At 45.0% G+C, this 15,628-nt stretch overlaps 1 protein-coding gene across 1 annotated transcript; it reads right to left on the bottom strand.

Moving 5' to 3' along the window:
- Positions 1-487: 487 nt before the first annotated feature.
- On the bottom strand, positions 488-12,383 carry Sde2 (SDE2 telomere maintenance homolog; the record flags this gene model as incomplete). Its single annotated transcript, XM_055609511.1, is given in 6 exon segments — positions 488-1,714; positions 4,265-4,736; positions 7,647-7,761; positions 8,959-9,128; positions 9,977-10,088; positions 12,266-12,383. Coding segments are annotated over 6 exon segments (1,209 nt in total), but the record flags the coding sequence as incomplete, so codon positions are not given.
- Positions 12,384-15,628: the final 3,245 nt, after the last annotated feature.

Raw genomic sequence — 15,628 nt, 5'->3', positions numbered from 1 at the left:
GCAGACAACCCTGGGACAGAAATGTTTGGGTAGGAGTGGGGAACAATGACAGACTTGGTGACTTAGAGGAGGCACAGTCACAGGGTGGGCCAGCATGTCTGTATCCCAGAAGGAAAGAGACGTTAGGACAGGGCGGGAAAATCAATCTATAAAACTACAAAGGTAAAAACTCCAAGGTAAAAACAAGTAGACTACACTTAGGCACACCTGAAAACAGAGGTCCCCCAAAAGATGTGACAGAAACTGTGTGACTCCCCTGACTTGTCATCAGATACAGGGACCAGATGATGACAGAACAGACACAAGTGTGTGATACTCTGTACACCTGTATGAAATTGTGAAAGATGGAGAAAATCCAAAAGCACCAAATAAGAGACGTTTAAGGCAATGCAGACACATTATGCATAAAAATCACTAAATTAACACAACCAACAATTTAGCAAACGCTATAAAGTTATCCTTATCTCAAGAAAGGCAACTCCCACAGTCATAGTTGAGATTTGAGTTTTCTCTTATTTCTTTATTAAAATAAACCAGCAAAGACAGGTCATGTGAATGATCCTACCAACTACTCACATAATGAGTGTGCCAGAACACACTCCTTGCCAACTCAATGGATCTTACTTTTTTGTTTTGTTTTTCCAGATAGAGTTTCTCTGTGTAGTCCTGGCTTTCCCAGACTTACTCTGTAGACCAGACTGGTCTCAAACTCGGAGATCCACCTGCTCTGCCTCCTAAGTGCTGGGAAGAAAGGCTCTGCCACTGTGCCCAGCCTGGGTGTACGCTCTTTTCAACAGTGCACAGCGGTCACCATGCTTACGACCTTCTGCTGGGTCGGAAGAAGGGTGCAGGGTAGTTTCTGTCCTGAGTAGTCAGTAACAATCAGACATTTACAGAAAACACAAATATTTGCTAATTGGGCAATACACTAAAAAAATAATAAAATAAAAATCTGTAATCGGTGATCTAAGGCTTCAGGAGGTAATGACTTAATTCTCTGAAAACCAAACAATATAGACAGGGCCCTAGCTGGACTAAAAATCCCCAGTGAGAGGCCTGGAAGCAGCTGGGCTCCATCCGGGAAACCCACACAGTTAAAGAAGTTTGTATCATAAGACAGAGGTATGAAGAACTGCCTGCAAACCTCAAACTTTGGGTTACACAAATTTTTTGAAAATATTTTATACAAATGACACAATATAAAGCCAAAGAAATGTATAAACCTCTGATAAGATAAGCGCAGCAGCTCATACTGAAGAAAGGAGAATCACTGCCAAGTCTGAGACCAAAGTGAACTAAACAGTTCTTAGTCTGGGTTAGAGTGAGTCTATCTCAAAAATAGCAAAAAGAAAAATAACAAAGTTTTCTCTTCCAATAAACACCTCAAACCCAGGTACCAATGAAAAGAAACAACTTAGAACCAAGTTATTAAAAAAATCGGCTTTTAGTATCAACAGAAACATTGGCCACAGTCCATATCAAGACAGAAAACTCACTTCTTCTTCCCTTTCGAAGGCTTGGCAAATAAGGCGGGGTCAAGCTGCCCCCTTGCCAGGCCCCTGACAGAGAAGAGCCTGGCTGCACGCTCCTGCAGGGTCCCCCCGCACTTCAGCCCAAGGGCCATCAGCTCACGCTTGAGCCTCTCCAAGCCCAGCGACTCCAACTCCGCCGCAGAGCGGAACGCTGACAGATCCACAGCTTCTGGAGCAGGAGCCTGATGGGAAGAGAAAAGAAGTAAGGCCGGCCCCTTCCTCTGAAGGAAAACTATAATTACCAATGCTCTATTTTCAAGGAACTGATATTTACTGTACCATCACCCTGCTATTGACTTGTCATCTAGACGCCATTCCATATGCGGTTTTGATATACACAGAAAGCTAATTTCTTATCTATGTATCTAGAAACAAACATTCAAGACAGTAACATGCATAGAATTTGACAGGCCCTTCCCTCGCAGCACCCAAGATGGGGTCTCATTAGGATTACAGGCATGTACCACTATACCTGGCATCTATTTTTGGCTTTTTAAGACAGGGTCTTGCTATAAAGCCCTGGCTTCAAACATTCAGTAATACTTCTGCCTCTGCCTCCTAAATGCTGAGATTTACAGGTATGTGCCACTGTGCTTAGATTGGAACATGTTCTTTTTCTTTTCTTTTCTTTTTCTTCTTTCTTTCCTTTCCTTCCTTCCTTGTTTGCTTAAGATTTATTATTTATACAGTTTTCTGCTTGCATTCCGGAAGAGGATACCAGACCTTATTACAGATGGTTATGAGCCACCATATGGTTGCTGGGAATTGAACTCAGAATCTTTGGAAGAACAGTCAGTGCACTTAACCTCTGAGCTCTCTAGCCCCAATGGTTCAGCAATTAAAAGCTAAAGGTCCCAACTAAAAGGATAAAAAGAACAGAATGAGAGACTTAGGTTTAATGATAAACTTCAAAGGAATGGGTTTTTTCTCTTCCTCAGGAAAGACCTTCATATCCAGGTAACAATTACTCAATTTTGTCTCACATAAGAAAGAAAAATCTGAGTCGCAATTTAGTAGTAGGAAATATAGCACAGTTCATCAACTTGAAAATACCAATATAGCCTTGCTATTTATTGCATGTATAAACAAACAAACAGTGGGCTAGAGAGAAAGCTCAGTGTTCAAGAACATCTGCTGCTCTATCATGAGAACTAGAGTTTGGATATTAGCATCAGGTGGCTAACAGTCTGGCTAAAGGATCAGACACCCTGTTCTGGCGTGGATACCCACATACACTTATGTATATACACATACATAGACAAGACAGACACACACACACACACACACACACACACACACACACACAAATAAATGTAAGACAGGCATGGTAGCATCTGTGTTTAGTCTCAGAATTCAGGAGGAAGAGGGAGGCAGATCTCTAGGCATTAGAGGCCAGCTTGGTCTACACAGTAAGTTCTAAGACAGCCAGGGCTTCACAGTGAGACGCTGTCTTAAAGAAGACTTTCTTTAAGAAAGTCTTAAAGACTTGTTTCTCTTTCCCAGGCTTCTATTTCCTATATAAACCTGCCATTTTGCCTCACGCTCTCTTGGTCCTCGGCTCATCACTTCATCCACTTGCCTTCTCTTGTTTCCCCCTTCCCAATACCCCCACCATGGCCCAGTTCAGCCTGGACCCTTCCAGACGCCTCTGTCCTCTCCCTCATATCTACATAAAAAACCTCATCAACCATAAAACACCCCCCCCCAAAAAAAAGCAATTAAAAAAAAAAATCCAAACCAGGCATAAGAGGTCTTAGAACATGAACATGGCATCAAGTACACCATCTAGTGGCAAAAGAGTGTAATTCTAGAACACAGAGGAGACAGCTTCTCATCAAGATTAAATGTTTTCCCTAAGCAGCTGTATGAAGGCACATCTTCATCCTACCCACTCCTGTGCAGACCGGACACCACCTCAGCTAGAGAAGAAGAAAGAAACCCTGCAGTGGATGACTTTGTAATCACAGTGGATCACCTTGTACTCAGAGATTTAGAAGGTGAAAAGGACTACCCTGAGTTCAAGTGGCTGGGCTACAGACAGGGACAGACAGAGAAAGAGACCCTATCTCAACCGACAGAAAAGAAAGAGAAAAAACAACTAAACTAAAAGGGGGCTAGAGATGGATGGCTCAGAGGTTCAAAGCACTGGCTGCTCTTCCAGAGGACATGGCTTTGATTCCCAGTGCCTACAAGGCATTCACATCATCTGTAACTCCAATTCCAGCGGATCCAGTGCTCTTCGTGGATACAAGCATGCACACTTCATGCAGACATACACTCAGGCAGACTATCCACACACGTAAAATATAAAACCTGGAAAGAAATGAAAGGGATGGGTTGATGGCACACATGGCCGTAATCCCAGCACTGGAGAGGTATAAAGAAGGAAGATCATCTTCACTTTGGGGCCAGCCTGGTCTACAAAGCAAGTTCCAGGTCACCCAGTGCATGAGCATGGACTCATGCACTCTTGTTCTGTCTCTCTCTCTCTCTCTGTACGTGTACACACACACACACACACACACACACACACACACACACACACACAGTTATTGTTGATAGGATTCTTTGTTGCAGCCTTGGCTGTCCTGGATCTCATTCTGTAGACCAGGCTGGCCTTAAACTCAGAGATCTGCCTGCTTCTGCTTCCTGAGGGCTGGGATTAAAGGTGTGCTCTACCCACACCTAGCTATTTTTTTTAAAGAGGAAAAACAAATAGAACCCCAACGTACTGTGTCTCCTGAGCAGCTTCCTTCCAGGTTAGCCATAGGAACGATTTTCCCATCTTCTCCAAAGAGAGACATGGCAGCTCTGTCCCCACCAGTCATTTCTGTCTCTTGGTCCTTTTCTGTGGGCTTGGGACTCTGTGTTTCCTTCCTTGCCAGGGTCTCTTCTGTTTCTGTGACCTTCCTCCTCTCGCTGTCCTCCCCAGAAGATGTTGCTCCCAGCTCACTTCTTGTGCTCTCCAAAATACCCTGCCCAGGGTCAGTCACGGGGTTCTGAAGCTCTTTGGGCGACTCAGAGTGTGTGCCCAATCCCGAGCTCTGAGAACTGCCAGGACAGTCGACTTCCGCTCCACCACCATCACTGCCATTTTCCCGAGCAGAGCAGCTCAGCCCTGAAGTACTAGGTGCCTCGTCACTATCATCATCTGAGCTTCCAGCACTGGACCCCTCGGCCGCCTCCAGTCCTTCCATGTCCAACCTGTGGGAAGCAGCAGAAAGTGACACCATTTCAACCTACACCTTATCTGGGTGGTGAACTGTGAAAAGCACAGGGGGCTGGAGAGATGGCTCAGAGGTTAAGAACACTCAGTTCTTCCAAAGGTCCTGAGTCCAATTCCCAGCAACCACATGGTGGCTTATACCATATAAGTGAGATCTGGTGTGCAGGCAGAATGTTGTGTAAATAATAAATAAAAAAGAAAGAAAGAAATAGAGAGAGAGAGAAAGAAAGAAAAGCACTGGCTAGCTTAAGATGGCAAGTAGATAACTTTCAGAAAAGAACATTCCAGAGGCATAAAAGGAAGTGGAAACACCTCAAGGGGCTGCACTGGCCCACCGTAACACCAAACGTGGGTGCCCGTGCTCCCGCCGGAACGCTCTCCCTCAGTACACATGCCCTCGCTGGCGTGCTCTCTCGGTTCCTTCTTTTTTAAAATTGTGATTCTTAGCGGGGCGCAGTGGCGCACACCTGTTATCCTAGCACTTTGGGAGGCCAGCCTGGTCTACAAAGCAAGTCCAGGTCAGCCAAGGCTACACAGAGAAACCCTGTCTCAAAACCCAACCAACCAACCAACCAACCAACCAACCAACCAACCAACCAACCAGTGATTCTCCTTAAATTATGCCTGAAACTTTACCTTTCTCTGTTAACCCCAACCGTTGGCAATGCGACACAGTACGAAGCTGGGAAGAAATGCCTTGGGTCTGCGGGAAGCTGTGCGCAGTGCTGGCCTAACCTGTGTGACGCTAGGCTCCGTCTCCAGATCACCATTAGAGGGGACACCCTATGCTTCATCTGTAGCTGCGGCGCTGGGCAGTTTCATGTAGGCTGACACAGCTCAAGCCATCTGACAGGGGGTGACCTTACCAAAAATGCCTCCATAAGGGGCTGGAGAGATGGCTCAGTGCTTAAGAGCACTGTCTGCTCTTCCAAGGGTCATGAGTTCAATTCCCAGCAACCACATGGTGGCTCACAACCATCTAGAATATGAACTGATTCCTTCTTCTAGCAGGTGTAAATGCATATAGAACACTCATATACATAAAATAAATTAATTTAAAAAATGCCTCCATAAGACTGGACTGTAGGCAAGTCTGTAGAGCATCTTCTTAATAAGTAAGCAATGGGGGGAGGGCCCAGCCCAGTGTGGGTGGCCACCCCTGGCCTGATGGTCCTGAATTCTATAAGAAAGCAGGCTGAGCAAGCCACAGGGAGCAAACCAATAAGCAGCACATTCCTACACGGTCTCTGCATCAGCTCCTGCCTCCAGGTTCCTGCCCCAACTTCCCTCAGTGATGAACAGTGATGTGAAAGTGTAAGCCAAATCAATCCTCCCCCTGCCAAGTTGCTTTGGTCATGCTGTTTCACTGCAGCAATGATAACCCCAAACAGGACAATTGCCCTAACTACAAAGTCTTCAATGTGTCTTCAAATGGAGAATGGATAAGGAAATTGGAATATCCAGGTAGCACTGCAATAAAAAGTAAGAGCTTGGCAAGGTAGTGTGTGCTCGTAATCCCAGCACTTGGAAGGCAGGAGGAGCAGGAATACATTACTCTTGGCCACACAGTAAGAGCCTTGATTCAAAAAACCAAAACCGCTAAAAATGGACGACTCTTAAGAAACATACATTAAGCTGGGCCCAGTGAAGCATGCCTGTGATCCCAGCACTCAGGAAGGCAGAGGCAGGCAATTCTCTGTGAGCTCAAGGCCAACTTGGACTACAGAGTAAGTTCCAGGACAGACAAGGCTACAGAGAAACCCTGTCTTAAAAAAATAAAGGAAGATAGGAAGAAAGGAAGGGAAGGGAAGGAGAAAGAAAAAGAGAAAGAGATGAGAGAGGGAGAGAGGGAGAGAGGGAGGAAGGGAGGAAGGAAGGGAGGGAGGGAGGGAGGGAGGAAGGAAGGAAGGAAGGGAGGAAGGGAAAGCAAGCAAGCATACATTAAACTAAAGAAAGCAGGCAGAGTTGATGTGACCTGAAAATGCTGAAACAGAAACAGATGCTGAACTGGTGGTAATGGTCCAGAGCACATGGCTAAAGGGAAGTCTGGGGGAACAAGGGGACTATATGAAGAAAATGTTCTGTGTCGTGACTCTACTTCAGGCAGAACGTCCATACACAGAAAGAAATAAAAATCTGAGAAAAAATGAAAAAGTCTATTTTTTTAATGTGATGTTTCACTACGAAGGGAGAAAAATTATCCTTTACGGGGCTGGTAGATGGCTCAGCTGGTAAAGTGCCTGACATACAAGCATGAGGACCTGAATCCAGAACCCCACTACCCATGTGAACAGGCAGGTGAAACGGGTGCCTCTGAAATCCCAGCACAGGGTGGGACCAAGAAATACAAGGAGGTAGGAAGATCCCTGGCACTCACTGGTTAGTAACTGAATGGAGATCTCGATGAAGGACCATCTACAAAAAGAAAGAGGTGGAAAGCAGGGCAGGAAGACATCAGTGCCGACCTCTGGCCTGCCTACACACACACACACACACAAACATGTACACACCTAAATTTATTGTTCAGATTTTGTTGAATGGCCTCCACGGCAGAAAACACTACTGGAGTGTCCTGGGTGCCAATCGACAAAATCTGAAGACTGACAAACTTTGGAAATTTGAGCCGCTGTCGACGCTACTTAAAAAAGTGCTTATTCTAGGCCTGGGTGTGGTGGCCCATGTTGATCTGTGACCCAAGCAGAGGAAGCTGATGCAGGAGGACCCCAAAGTTGAAGAGTAGCCTGGCAGAGCAATATCCTCACACACACTCACAAGAAAATCAAAGTGGAAAAAGGAGGGAGGAGACTAGGCACTTGTACGAACAGACAAGATGGAAACATCATCCAGGTCCCCAAAGATCAATGTGGAGGAAAGTGGGAAGGACTTACCAAAAGCATTTCCTTTTCTTTGCACCAGCTCCCTGGTCCCTTTTTAACTTGTTTGGCCGTTTCCGAGTCTCACTGATTTCTGCTGAAACCATCTTGCTGGAGGCAGCCTGCATACCTGAGTGAAAAATTTAAGTAGTTTCTGTCAGGATACCAAAAAAAAAAAAAAAAAAAAAAAAAAAAAAAAGAAAAAAGAAAAAGCAGCCAGGCATGGTGGTATGCCTTTAATCAGGGAGGCAGAGGCAGGCAGATCTCTGAGTTTGAGGCCAGCCTGGTCTACAAAGCAAGTTCTAGGACATCCAAGGACTACACCCGGTCTCCAAAAACCAAACAAAACAAAAAGCGTATCAGCATGCAAAGTAACAAGTTTCTTTATGTTGTTTTCATACACACTTAGTTATGGCTGTTCCTCACCTGAGGAATGTAAATTTCTTCATTCCAAGTTTTTATATGCTTATGAAATTACTCTCAAGTTCAAAAATATTTCAAATAAACATTATGGAATTAAATAAACACCACATTTGTTTGTGACAAGGTCTCATTCAGCCCAAGCGAGCCTATATACACTGTGTAGCTGAAGATGACCTTGACCTTCTGACCCTGTCTACACTGCTCTAGTGTCTTTATTTGTCTGATTGCTTTTGGTTTTTTGAGACAGGGTTTCTGTGTAACAGCCCTGGCTGTCCTGGAATTCACTCTGTAGACCAGGCTGGTCTCTCTGCCTGCTTCTGCCTCCCAAGTGCTTAGATTAAAACTGTATCACAACGGCCAACTTTGACCAGTGTTTTTAAAACACCAATATGCAATTAGTAACTTGGGGCTGAAGGTTGATTTCTAACAGATACTTACATACACTTGTCCTTCCTGTTCTAGCACAGCCCTTTGATGAAAATTCCCTTTAAGTCAACTACACCCTTGACAGGCCCAGGACACTGAGCTGGATGCTTAAAAAATATGCTGAGGTGTATACAGATTCCTAGACACTTCCCCTAGCCCTACGCTCCACAAGAAAAGAAAAGGTGGACTAGGGAGACAGCTCAGCCATTACAGGTTCTCTCACAATGGAGGAGAGAAATCATGTTCTTCCCTGGGGCCCCGGAGCCATAGAAAGCGGGAGTGAAGCCAAATGTTGCATCTGCGCTGGGCATGGTGGAGGGGCTAGCCAGTGAAAGGTCTGTGCTGAGTTTTGAGGAGACGTTCCACGGCTCCCAGCACCCTCTTCCAAATGCTCCAGAGGCCCGCCATGTAGTAGAGTGGTCTTAAGCTCATGGCTCCCCCGGGGGCCTGCACAGCACAGAGAAATCCTCGCTCTCACCTTTGAGGACTGAATCCTCCAGTCGCTCAGCCATTTCATGGCACTGCCTCTGGTACTCGGGGCTGGTGAAGCAGTGCTTAGGCTCTGCAAGCTTCCGCTGCAGTCTCTCCAGGCGCTTCTGCTCTTTTTCAGCCTCTCTCTCAGCTTGCTGCTTTACCCACTCAGCCATCCTGGCGAAAGACGGAGCTGTGACCAAAGGGCTGTGTCATGTGTCGCACAGCACTAAGCTCGCTGGCAGACCACACATATGAAGGTGGTCCCACACTATAATGAAGCTAGAAAACTCTCATCGCTTAATGACACTGTAGTCACAGTAGTATTTACTCACCTGTTTAACGGTAATGTATTATTTAAAAAAAGAAAACCTCCAGGCATGAGTAGCATAAAAGTGCAGCACGGTCACGTACATGACATAAGCTTGTTAATAACCGTCACTGACTTAAGCAGCTACTGTACTATTTACGGAGAGCAGGCAACCACAGGGATCAAACCTTAAGCAAGTGCTCTACCACCAAACTGGACAGTTAGTCTACTATCATTTCACTTATGCTCCTACCTATTAAGTTTACTTATTCTAGGCCTAGTGGTGCACAGGTAGATCTCTATGAGTTCGAGACCAGCCTGCCTGGTATACACTGAATTAAAGGACAGCAAGAGCTACAGAGGGAGACAGACAGACTCATAAAGACACAATAGACAAGCAAACAAAAATCAAGTTTCTGGTGGAACTGCATGCTACGTCTTATTAAGACACACTCATGTCTGTCAGTCCACCAATCTCTTCACTGTACCAGGTTTAACGGCCAGGCAACTAATGCTCCCTCTGTGATGCTTGCATCAGGAATTCTGTTAACAAGGTGCTTCCCAGAACTCACCTATAGCATTTTGACTATATAAAAAATGCTCCCTAGACAATTAATGGACTCCTAATCATACTGTGATACTTCTGCAGAAAGTGTGTCATTAAATGCTTAATGTCACCATAGTGTAAGAGATTAACTACAAAGTGGATACTTACGCTTTCTCATGATTGACATCTCGTAATCTCCTCCCACTGAGATCCCGGCAGGCTTCTCGATTGGTTGTCTTCTCTATCTGCGCACCAAGCGCTCGAAGCATAGACCCAAAACCTGAAGCAATATATTTGGATTAAGAAGGTTAAGGATGGCAAGGATAGATGCAAGCTAGGATTAGTGAAAATAGCCCACATTACAATACTAAAAGTAAACTCCGCTCTTTCTTTTTCCAGTTGAAAAGGAGACGGACATCACCGTCTTTATCCCGGAAACAAAGGTGCTGATCACTTTGATTGGCTTAGTGTCTTTTGCCTTTCACGTTGTATTTTTGAAATGCTGAACTGCACAGCACGATCAGTGAAAAGCTTTAGTCCACACCAGAAACCCCAAGACTCCTAGGTGCAGAACTATGTGATGGGACCTCAGCGGTTCACTCAGCAAAGCGCCTGCTGCATGAGCACAAGGAACTGCAACCCGGAGCTTCAGCATCCGTGCACAAGCTAGACACAGGGCACATGCTTATCAACCCAGAAACACACCTAAATGATCCCTGGAGCTCACAGGCCAAGCTAATGAGCTCAGGGTGAGTGAGAAATCCTGTGTCCACAAAGTGAAGAGTGACAGATGAAGACAACCCATCTCAACCACAAACTCCATGCACACACTAACTGACACATCTGCACGCATACACACATGCACAGGAATACATACACCACCTGTACAGAATTAGAAGGTTTATGTGAGGATGTATACAGTGGCTCACTGTAGGAAATCCCACTCCTTCCCCTTGGAGCACAAACCGGCTACAGGAAGCACACCAAATTAGCCAACTGAGTTTACCAACCAACCAGAGAGGAAGCAGAGGCAGGTGGGTCGCTGCGGGTCTGAGGCCAGCCTGCTCCACACAGGTATGGTGGCTCAGGCACTGTGGGAAGCTGGACAAAGGAAAATTCAAGTGAATTTGAGGCCAGCGTGGGCTACACTGTGAGTGCCAGATCAGACTAGCTACAGTAACCCTGTCCCAAGTAAGTCAACAAAGAAACAAACAAAAACTTCAAAATCATGAGGTGTCCCTGGCATACTGGCACCCTTGACCAATCGCAGCACTTGGGAAACTGAGGCAGGAGGACTGCCACAAGGTCAGGGCCAGCTTGAACTACTTATGAGCCTTGTCTTAAAGGACAAATAGTAATAGCAGTAAAGTGGTGTGCTTCCCCTGCCGACCCCTTTGGTTTTTCAAGACAGGGCTCCTCTGTGTGGCCTTCCATATCTTGTCTGCCCTGGAACTCACTCTGCAGACCTGGTTGGATATGAGTTCAGAGATGCCCCTGCCTCTGCCTCCTGAGTGCCGCCATTAAAGGTGTGTGCCACACTGGCAGTTTTTCTTTCTTAAGTTTATGGGAAGGTCAACTTTAAGCTGATGGCATCTGAGGACATGCTGCTTTCTCATGGACACACTTCAACAGGCAAGATGCTAGTCTGAGATGTCGCTGCTCTGAAACCAAACCACATCAGGCTCTGAGGAAACTCAGGAACAGGCTTGTGCATCTGAAGAAACCTGCAGCACGCATGCTCTGTTTTCATGCTTCTACTTTCTTTGCTCTTTTTCTTCTTCTTCTTCTTCTTTTTAAGATTTATTTATTTGCTGGGTGTGGTGGGAGGCAGAGGGAGGTGGATCTGTGAGTTTGAGGCCAGCCTGGTCTACACAGAACCTTGTCTTGAAAAACCAAACCAAAGAAAAAGAACAAGATTTGCACACGGGTACTGCCTGCACACTGATGTGTGCACAACATGCTTGCCTGATGCATGGGTCCCCTGGAACTGGAGCCAGACGGCTGTGAACCGGCCCTCTTGCTCTCTTCTTAACCAGTACACCCAAGACCTTACTCCACTGGCCGGGGAAGATCTGTTTCCCAAGGTGACTTTGGGTCACCCTTAGAAGTACAACAGGAGACAAATCTTGATAAAAGTGGCAATCTGATTGTTTTAAAGCCTGCCCTTCAACAACCTACAAGAATAATGGTTACCTTTCATCATCTAACCCTCCCTAAAGTCGTGGAGCCAAGGTTCTCAAAGAGCAGCCTGGCTGGAGAAGCTGAATTACTTTGTGTTTTTTGTTTTTGTTTTTCTCAAAAAGAATACACCAAAAAAACCTACCCAAAACTGAGTATAAATGATTTCTCAAGGCAAAACAAGGCTGGTGTAGCAGAGACCAGCAAGTCTGTTCATTTCTAACTCATGGCTCAGAACCACAGAAGCTGTCACAGCGTGCCGCCAGTGTCACATCCTACCTCCTTTGCCCCCACAGAGTCTGGGCTCCAAACTGTACACAGCTCCATCCTGCACCGTGTCCCCGGCAGCGGCGAGGACGCCATTGCATGTCACAAAGAAGCACTCCACAGGGATTTCCTAGAGACAAGAGTAAGTTTTAATGCCTTACACCAGACCAGACCTGACTTTCCTCTTTTGCTAATCTTTTTACCCTTTGTTGAGCTGACCCAGTCTTCCGTGTTTGGGTGCAGTCTCCTACTGCGACCTACGCACCCTTCCCTCTCTCTCAGGTCACCTGAGTAATCGGAGCAGGCTACACAGAGCTCAGATCTACTAATGCCAAAGTCTCATTCAAGTCTCCTGACTCTTATAAACTGGGGAAGGGGAGAAAATCAATTTAATATCAAAACTGATGCAATTGGCTTAAAACTGTCAATCATCCTGAAAAGGTGTAGTGTAGGCAAAAGGTTACAGTGTAATTCAAATGCTGATTTCTGTATGCCCCATATCTAGTTGCAAGCCTTGTTCTGAGAATCGACCATCTCAACGCTGTATAAACTCTGCTCCCCATTGTCCCCTGATATGTGACTAAAGAAGCTTATAGCCAATCACTGAGCAGGGGAGAGAATAGAGCTGACTTCCTGCTACCCAAGGAAGGAGGAGTTAGAGGAGAGGAAGTAGAGGACTGAGCCAGGGGATTCAGCCATAGGCAGATGTCCAAAAAACATCAAGAGAAAAGAGCTGGAGCTAAGGAAAGCTACAAAGTGTCCTGGGATGTATGCTGGGAGGAAACCAGTTTAGCTTAGAGGATCAAGAATAGAATAATAACTGCTCAATTCTTGTGTTGTAAAGCTTACTACTAAACAAACATAACAGAGGCTCAATCACTTAATGGCAGCTGGGTTAAGAGTGAACTAGGATAAGCAAACACAATTTTATAAAAATAACTATAACAATGTAGTTGGGGAGAAGGGAGAAAGCAGAAGCAAGGGTACATTTTGGGTGTTTTGTTTTGTTTTTGGAGAGGTCTGCTCTCCTGTGTAGCCTAAATTGTGAACTCAAACTAGCAATCTTCCAAGTGCCAAGATATCTGGGAGCGTTCCACCATGCCCACTGAGTTTAGATTCTACTCTAAATAAAACTACTAGCCTTTTAGGATGACCATGCTTTTAACCCCAGCTCATGGAAGTCAGCAGCAGGCAGATCTCTGTGAGCTCTAGGATAGCCTGGTCTACATAGTGAGTTTTAGGACAGTCAACACTACATAAAAAGACAGGCTGTCTCAAAAAAAAAAAAAAAAAAAAGAAAACAAACAAACAAAAAAAAAAACCCAACCCAACCCACCCCCACACACAGCTGTCAATATACCAATGTCACTTAAAGCCAAGTGACTGCATAAAATCAGAGAGGAGGAAGTTATCAGAAAAAAGATCAGAAGATAAATCCTGGTAGCTCCAAAGTTAGAAATCAGGGAGATGAGGCAGCAGCAAGAGACTAGAAAGGAGGAGGGTTGATGGTGCTGTAGGGGACAGTCAGGGTCAACTGTGTCAAACGATGAAAACTGGAAACTCACTGCTCTTCTGTTGTTGTGATGGATACCAAGACCAAAAGCAACCAGGGGAGAAAAGGATTTATTTCAGCTTACACTCCCAGGTCACAGCCCATCAGTGAGGGAAGTCAGGAAAGGAACTCAAGGCAAGAGCTGAAACAGAAACCATGGGAAAACACTGCTTTTTGACTTGATCTCTCTGGCTGCTCTGCTAGTTTTCCTATGCATCCCAGATCCACAGTAGCCTTGGCCTACCTATATCAACTAGCAATTAAGAAAATGATTCCCAGCCGGGAGTGGTGGCGAATGCCTGTAATCCCAGCACTCTGGGAGGGAGAGGCACATGAATCTCAGTGAGTTCGAAGTCAGCCTGGTCTACAAAGTGAGTCCAAGACAGCCCAGGCTACACAGAGAAACCCAGTTTCAAAAAAGTAAAAAAAAAAAAAAAAAAGGACAGAACAAAACCACAGGTCAAACTGGTAGAGACAATGCCCCAAATGAGATTCTATGGCCGTCAAGTTGACAGTTGATCCTAACTGTGCATAAGAAGGTAATTACTGCACACAAAGAAACCCTGTCTCGAAAAACCAAAAAAGAAAGGAAGGAAGGGAGGGAGGAAGGGAGGAAGGGAGGAAGGGAGGAAGGAAGGAAGGACATTTCCAAGGTCTTTACAGCACGTTACCTCTGCAGTGCATCCTTGGAGGTATCCATGAACTTGTATCTGCCTTTACTGGTGCCTGTTACGGCTAATCATCAGCAAGGCAAATTTTTATTCTCAGTGAGAGAGAACTTAATGGATCAAAATAATTTTGCTTTAAAAAGTGTAGCGTGAACTTGAGCTCTTTTGATTTTTCCTATTTCACCAAATTGCCCTTTTGTAAGGCTCAAATGTTCTGATAACTGCTCCCATTTATTTGTCATCCAAACAGCCCCATGTTTTTCTGGGTGTTTACTGCGCATGTATATCACCTTTGTTAAATAAATCTGAGGACTAAGTAACAGGGTGCTGTTTTGTTTTCAGACAGGGTTTTATGTAGTGCAGGCTGCCCCAAACTCTCTACAAGAGGGGCTGAAAACGCCCAATCGTCTCCACCTTCCAAGAGCTGAGATTATAGGCATACACCACCATAGCACAATTTTTTTCTTGGTTCTTTCACAAAAATGTTATTTCCAACACTTCTCATTGTTAAAATTCCATTGTTTAGAGCCAAGCACTCAACTGTAATCCCAGCACTCAGGGAGGCAGAGGCAGGTGGAGCTCTGTGAGTTCGAGGCCAGCCTCGTTTACAAAATGTATAGACAAGGCTACACAGAGAAACCCTGTTGAGGGAGGGGGCAAAAAAAATCCATTGTTTATGAATCAATTTTAAGTTTAAAAACAAATCATGAGCTTCGTAGTGGTGGCACATGCCTTTAATCCCAGCACTGGCAGGCACAGGTGGCTCTTTTGAGTTCAAGGTCAGCCTGATCTAAAAGGTGAGTTCCAGGACAGCCAGGACTACAGAGAAACTGTGTCTCAAAAAAGAAAAAGAAATAATAAAAATTATTCTTCAAATATATTGAAAGTCATTTATTTTGAAAAATATTTCAATTCAAATAGTTAAAAAGATTCTGCATTTTTTTAAAAAAAACTAGACTACAGTATAGAAAAGAAAACAAAAGCTAGATTGGTGGTATACACCAACAATCCCAGCATTCTGGCATGCTGGAACCAGCCTAGGCTATCAGGCAAGACTTCCTTGCTCTTTTTTAAAAAAGAAAAGAACGAAAGGGAGAAAGAGACAGACAGAGAGAGAGAGAGAGAGAGGAGATAGAGGAAAGAAAGAAATTAGAA

The sequence above is a fragment of the Psammomys obesus genome, unplaced genomic scaffold (assembly GCF_907164565.1).
Source record: "Psammomys obesus unplaced genomic scaffold, mPsaObe1.curated_primary_1811, whole genome shotgun sequence".
Lineage (NCBI taxonomy): Eukaryota > Metazoa > Chordata > Mammalia > Rodentia > Muridae > Psammomys > Psammomys obesus.
This window is presented reverse-complemented; position numbering and strand designations above follow the sequence as displayed.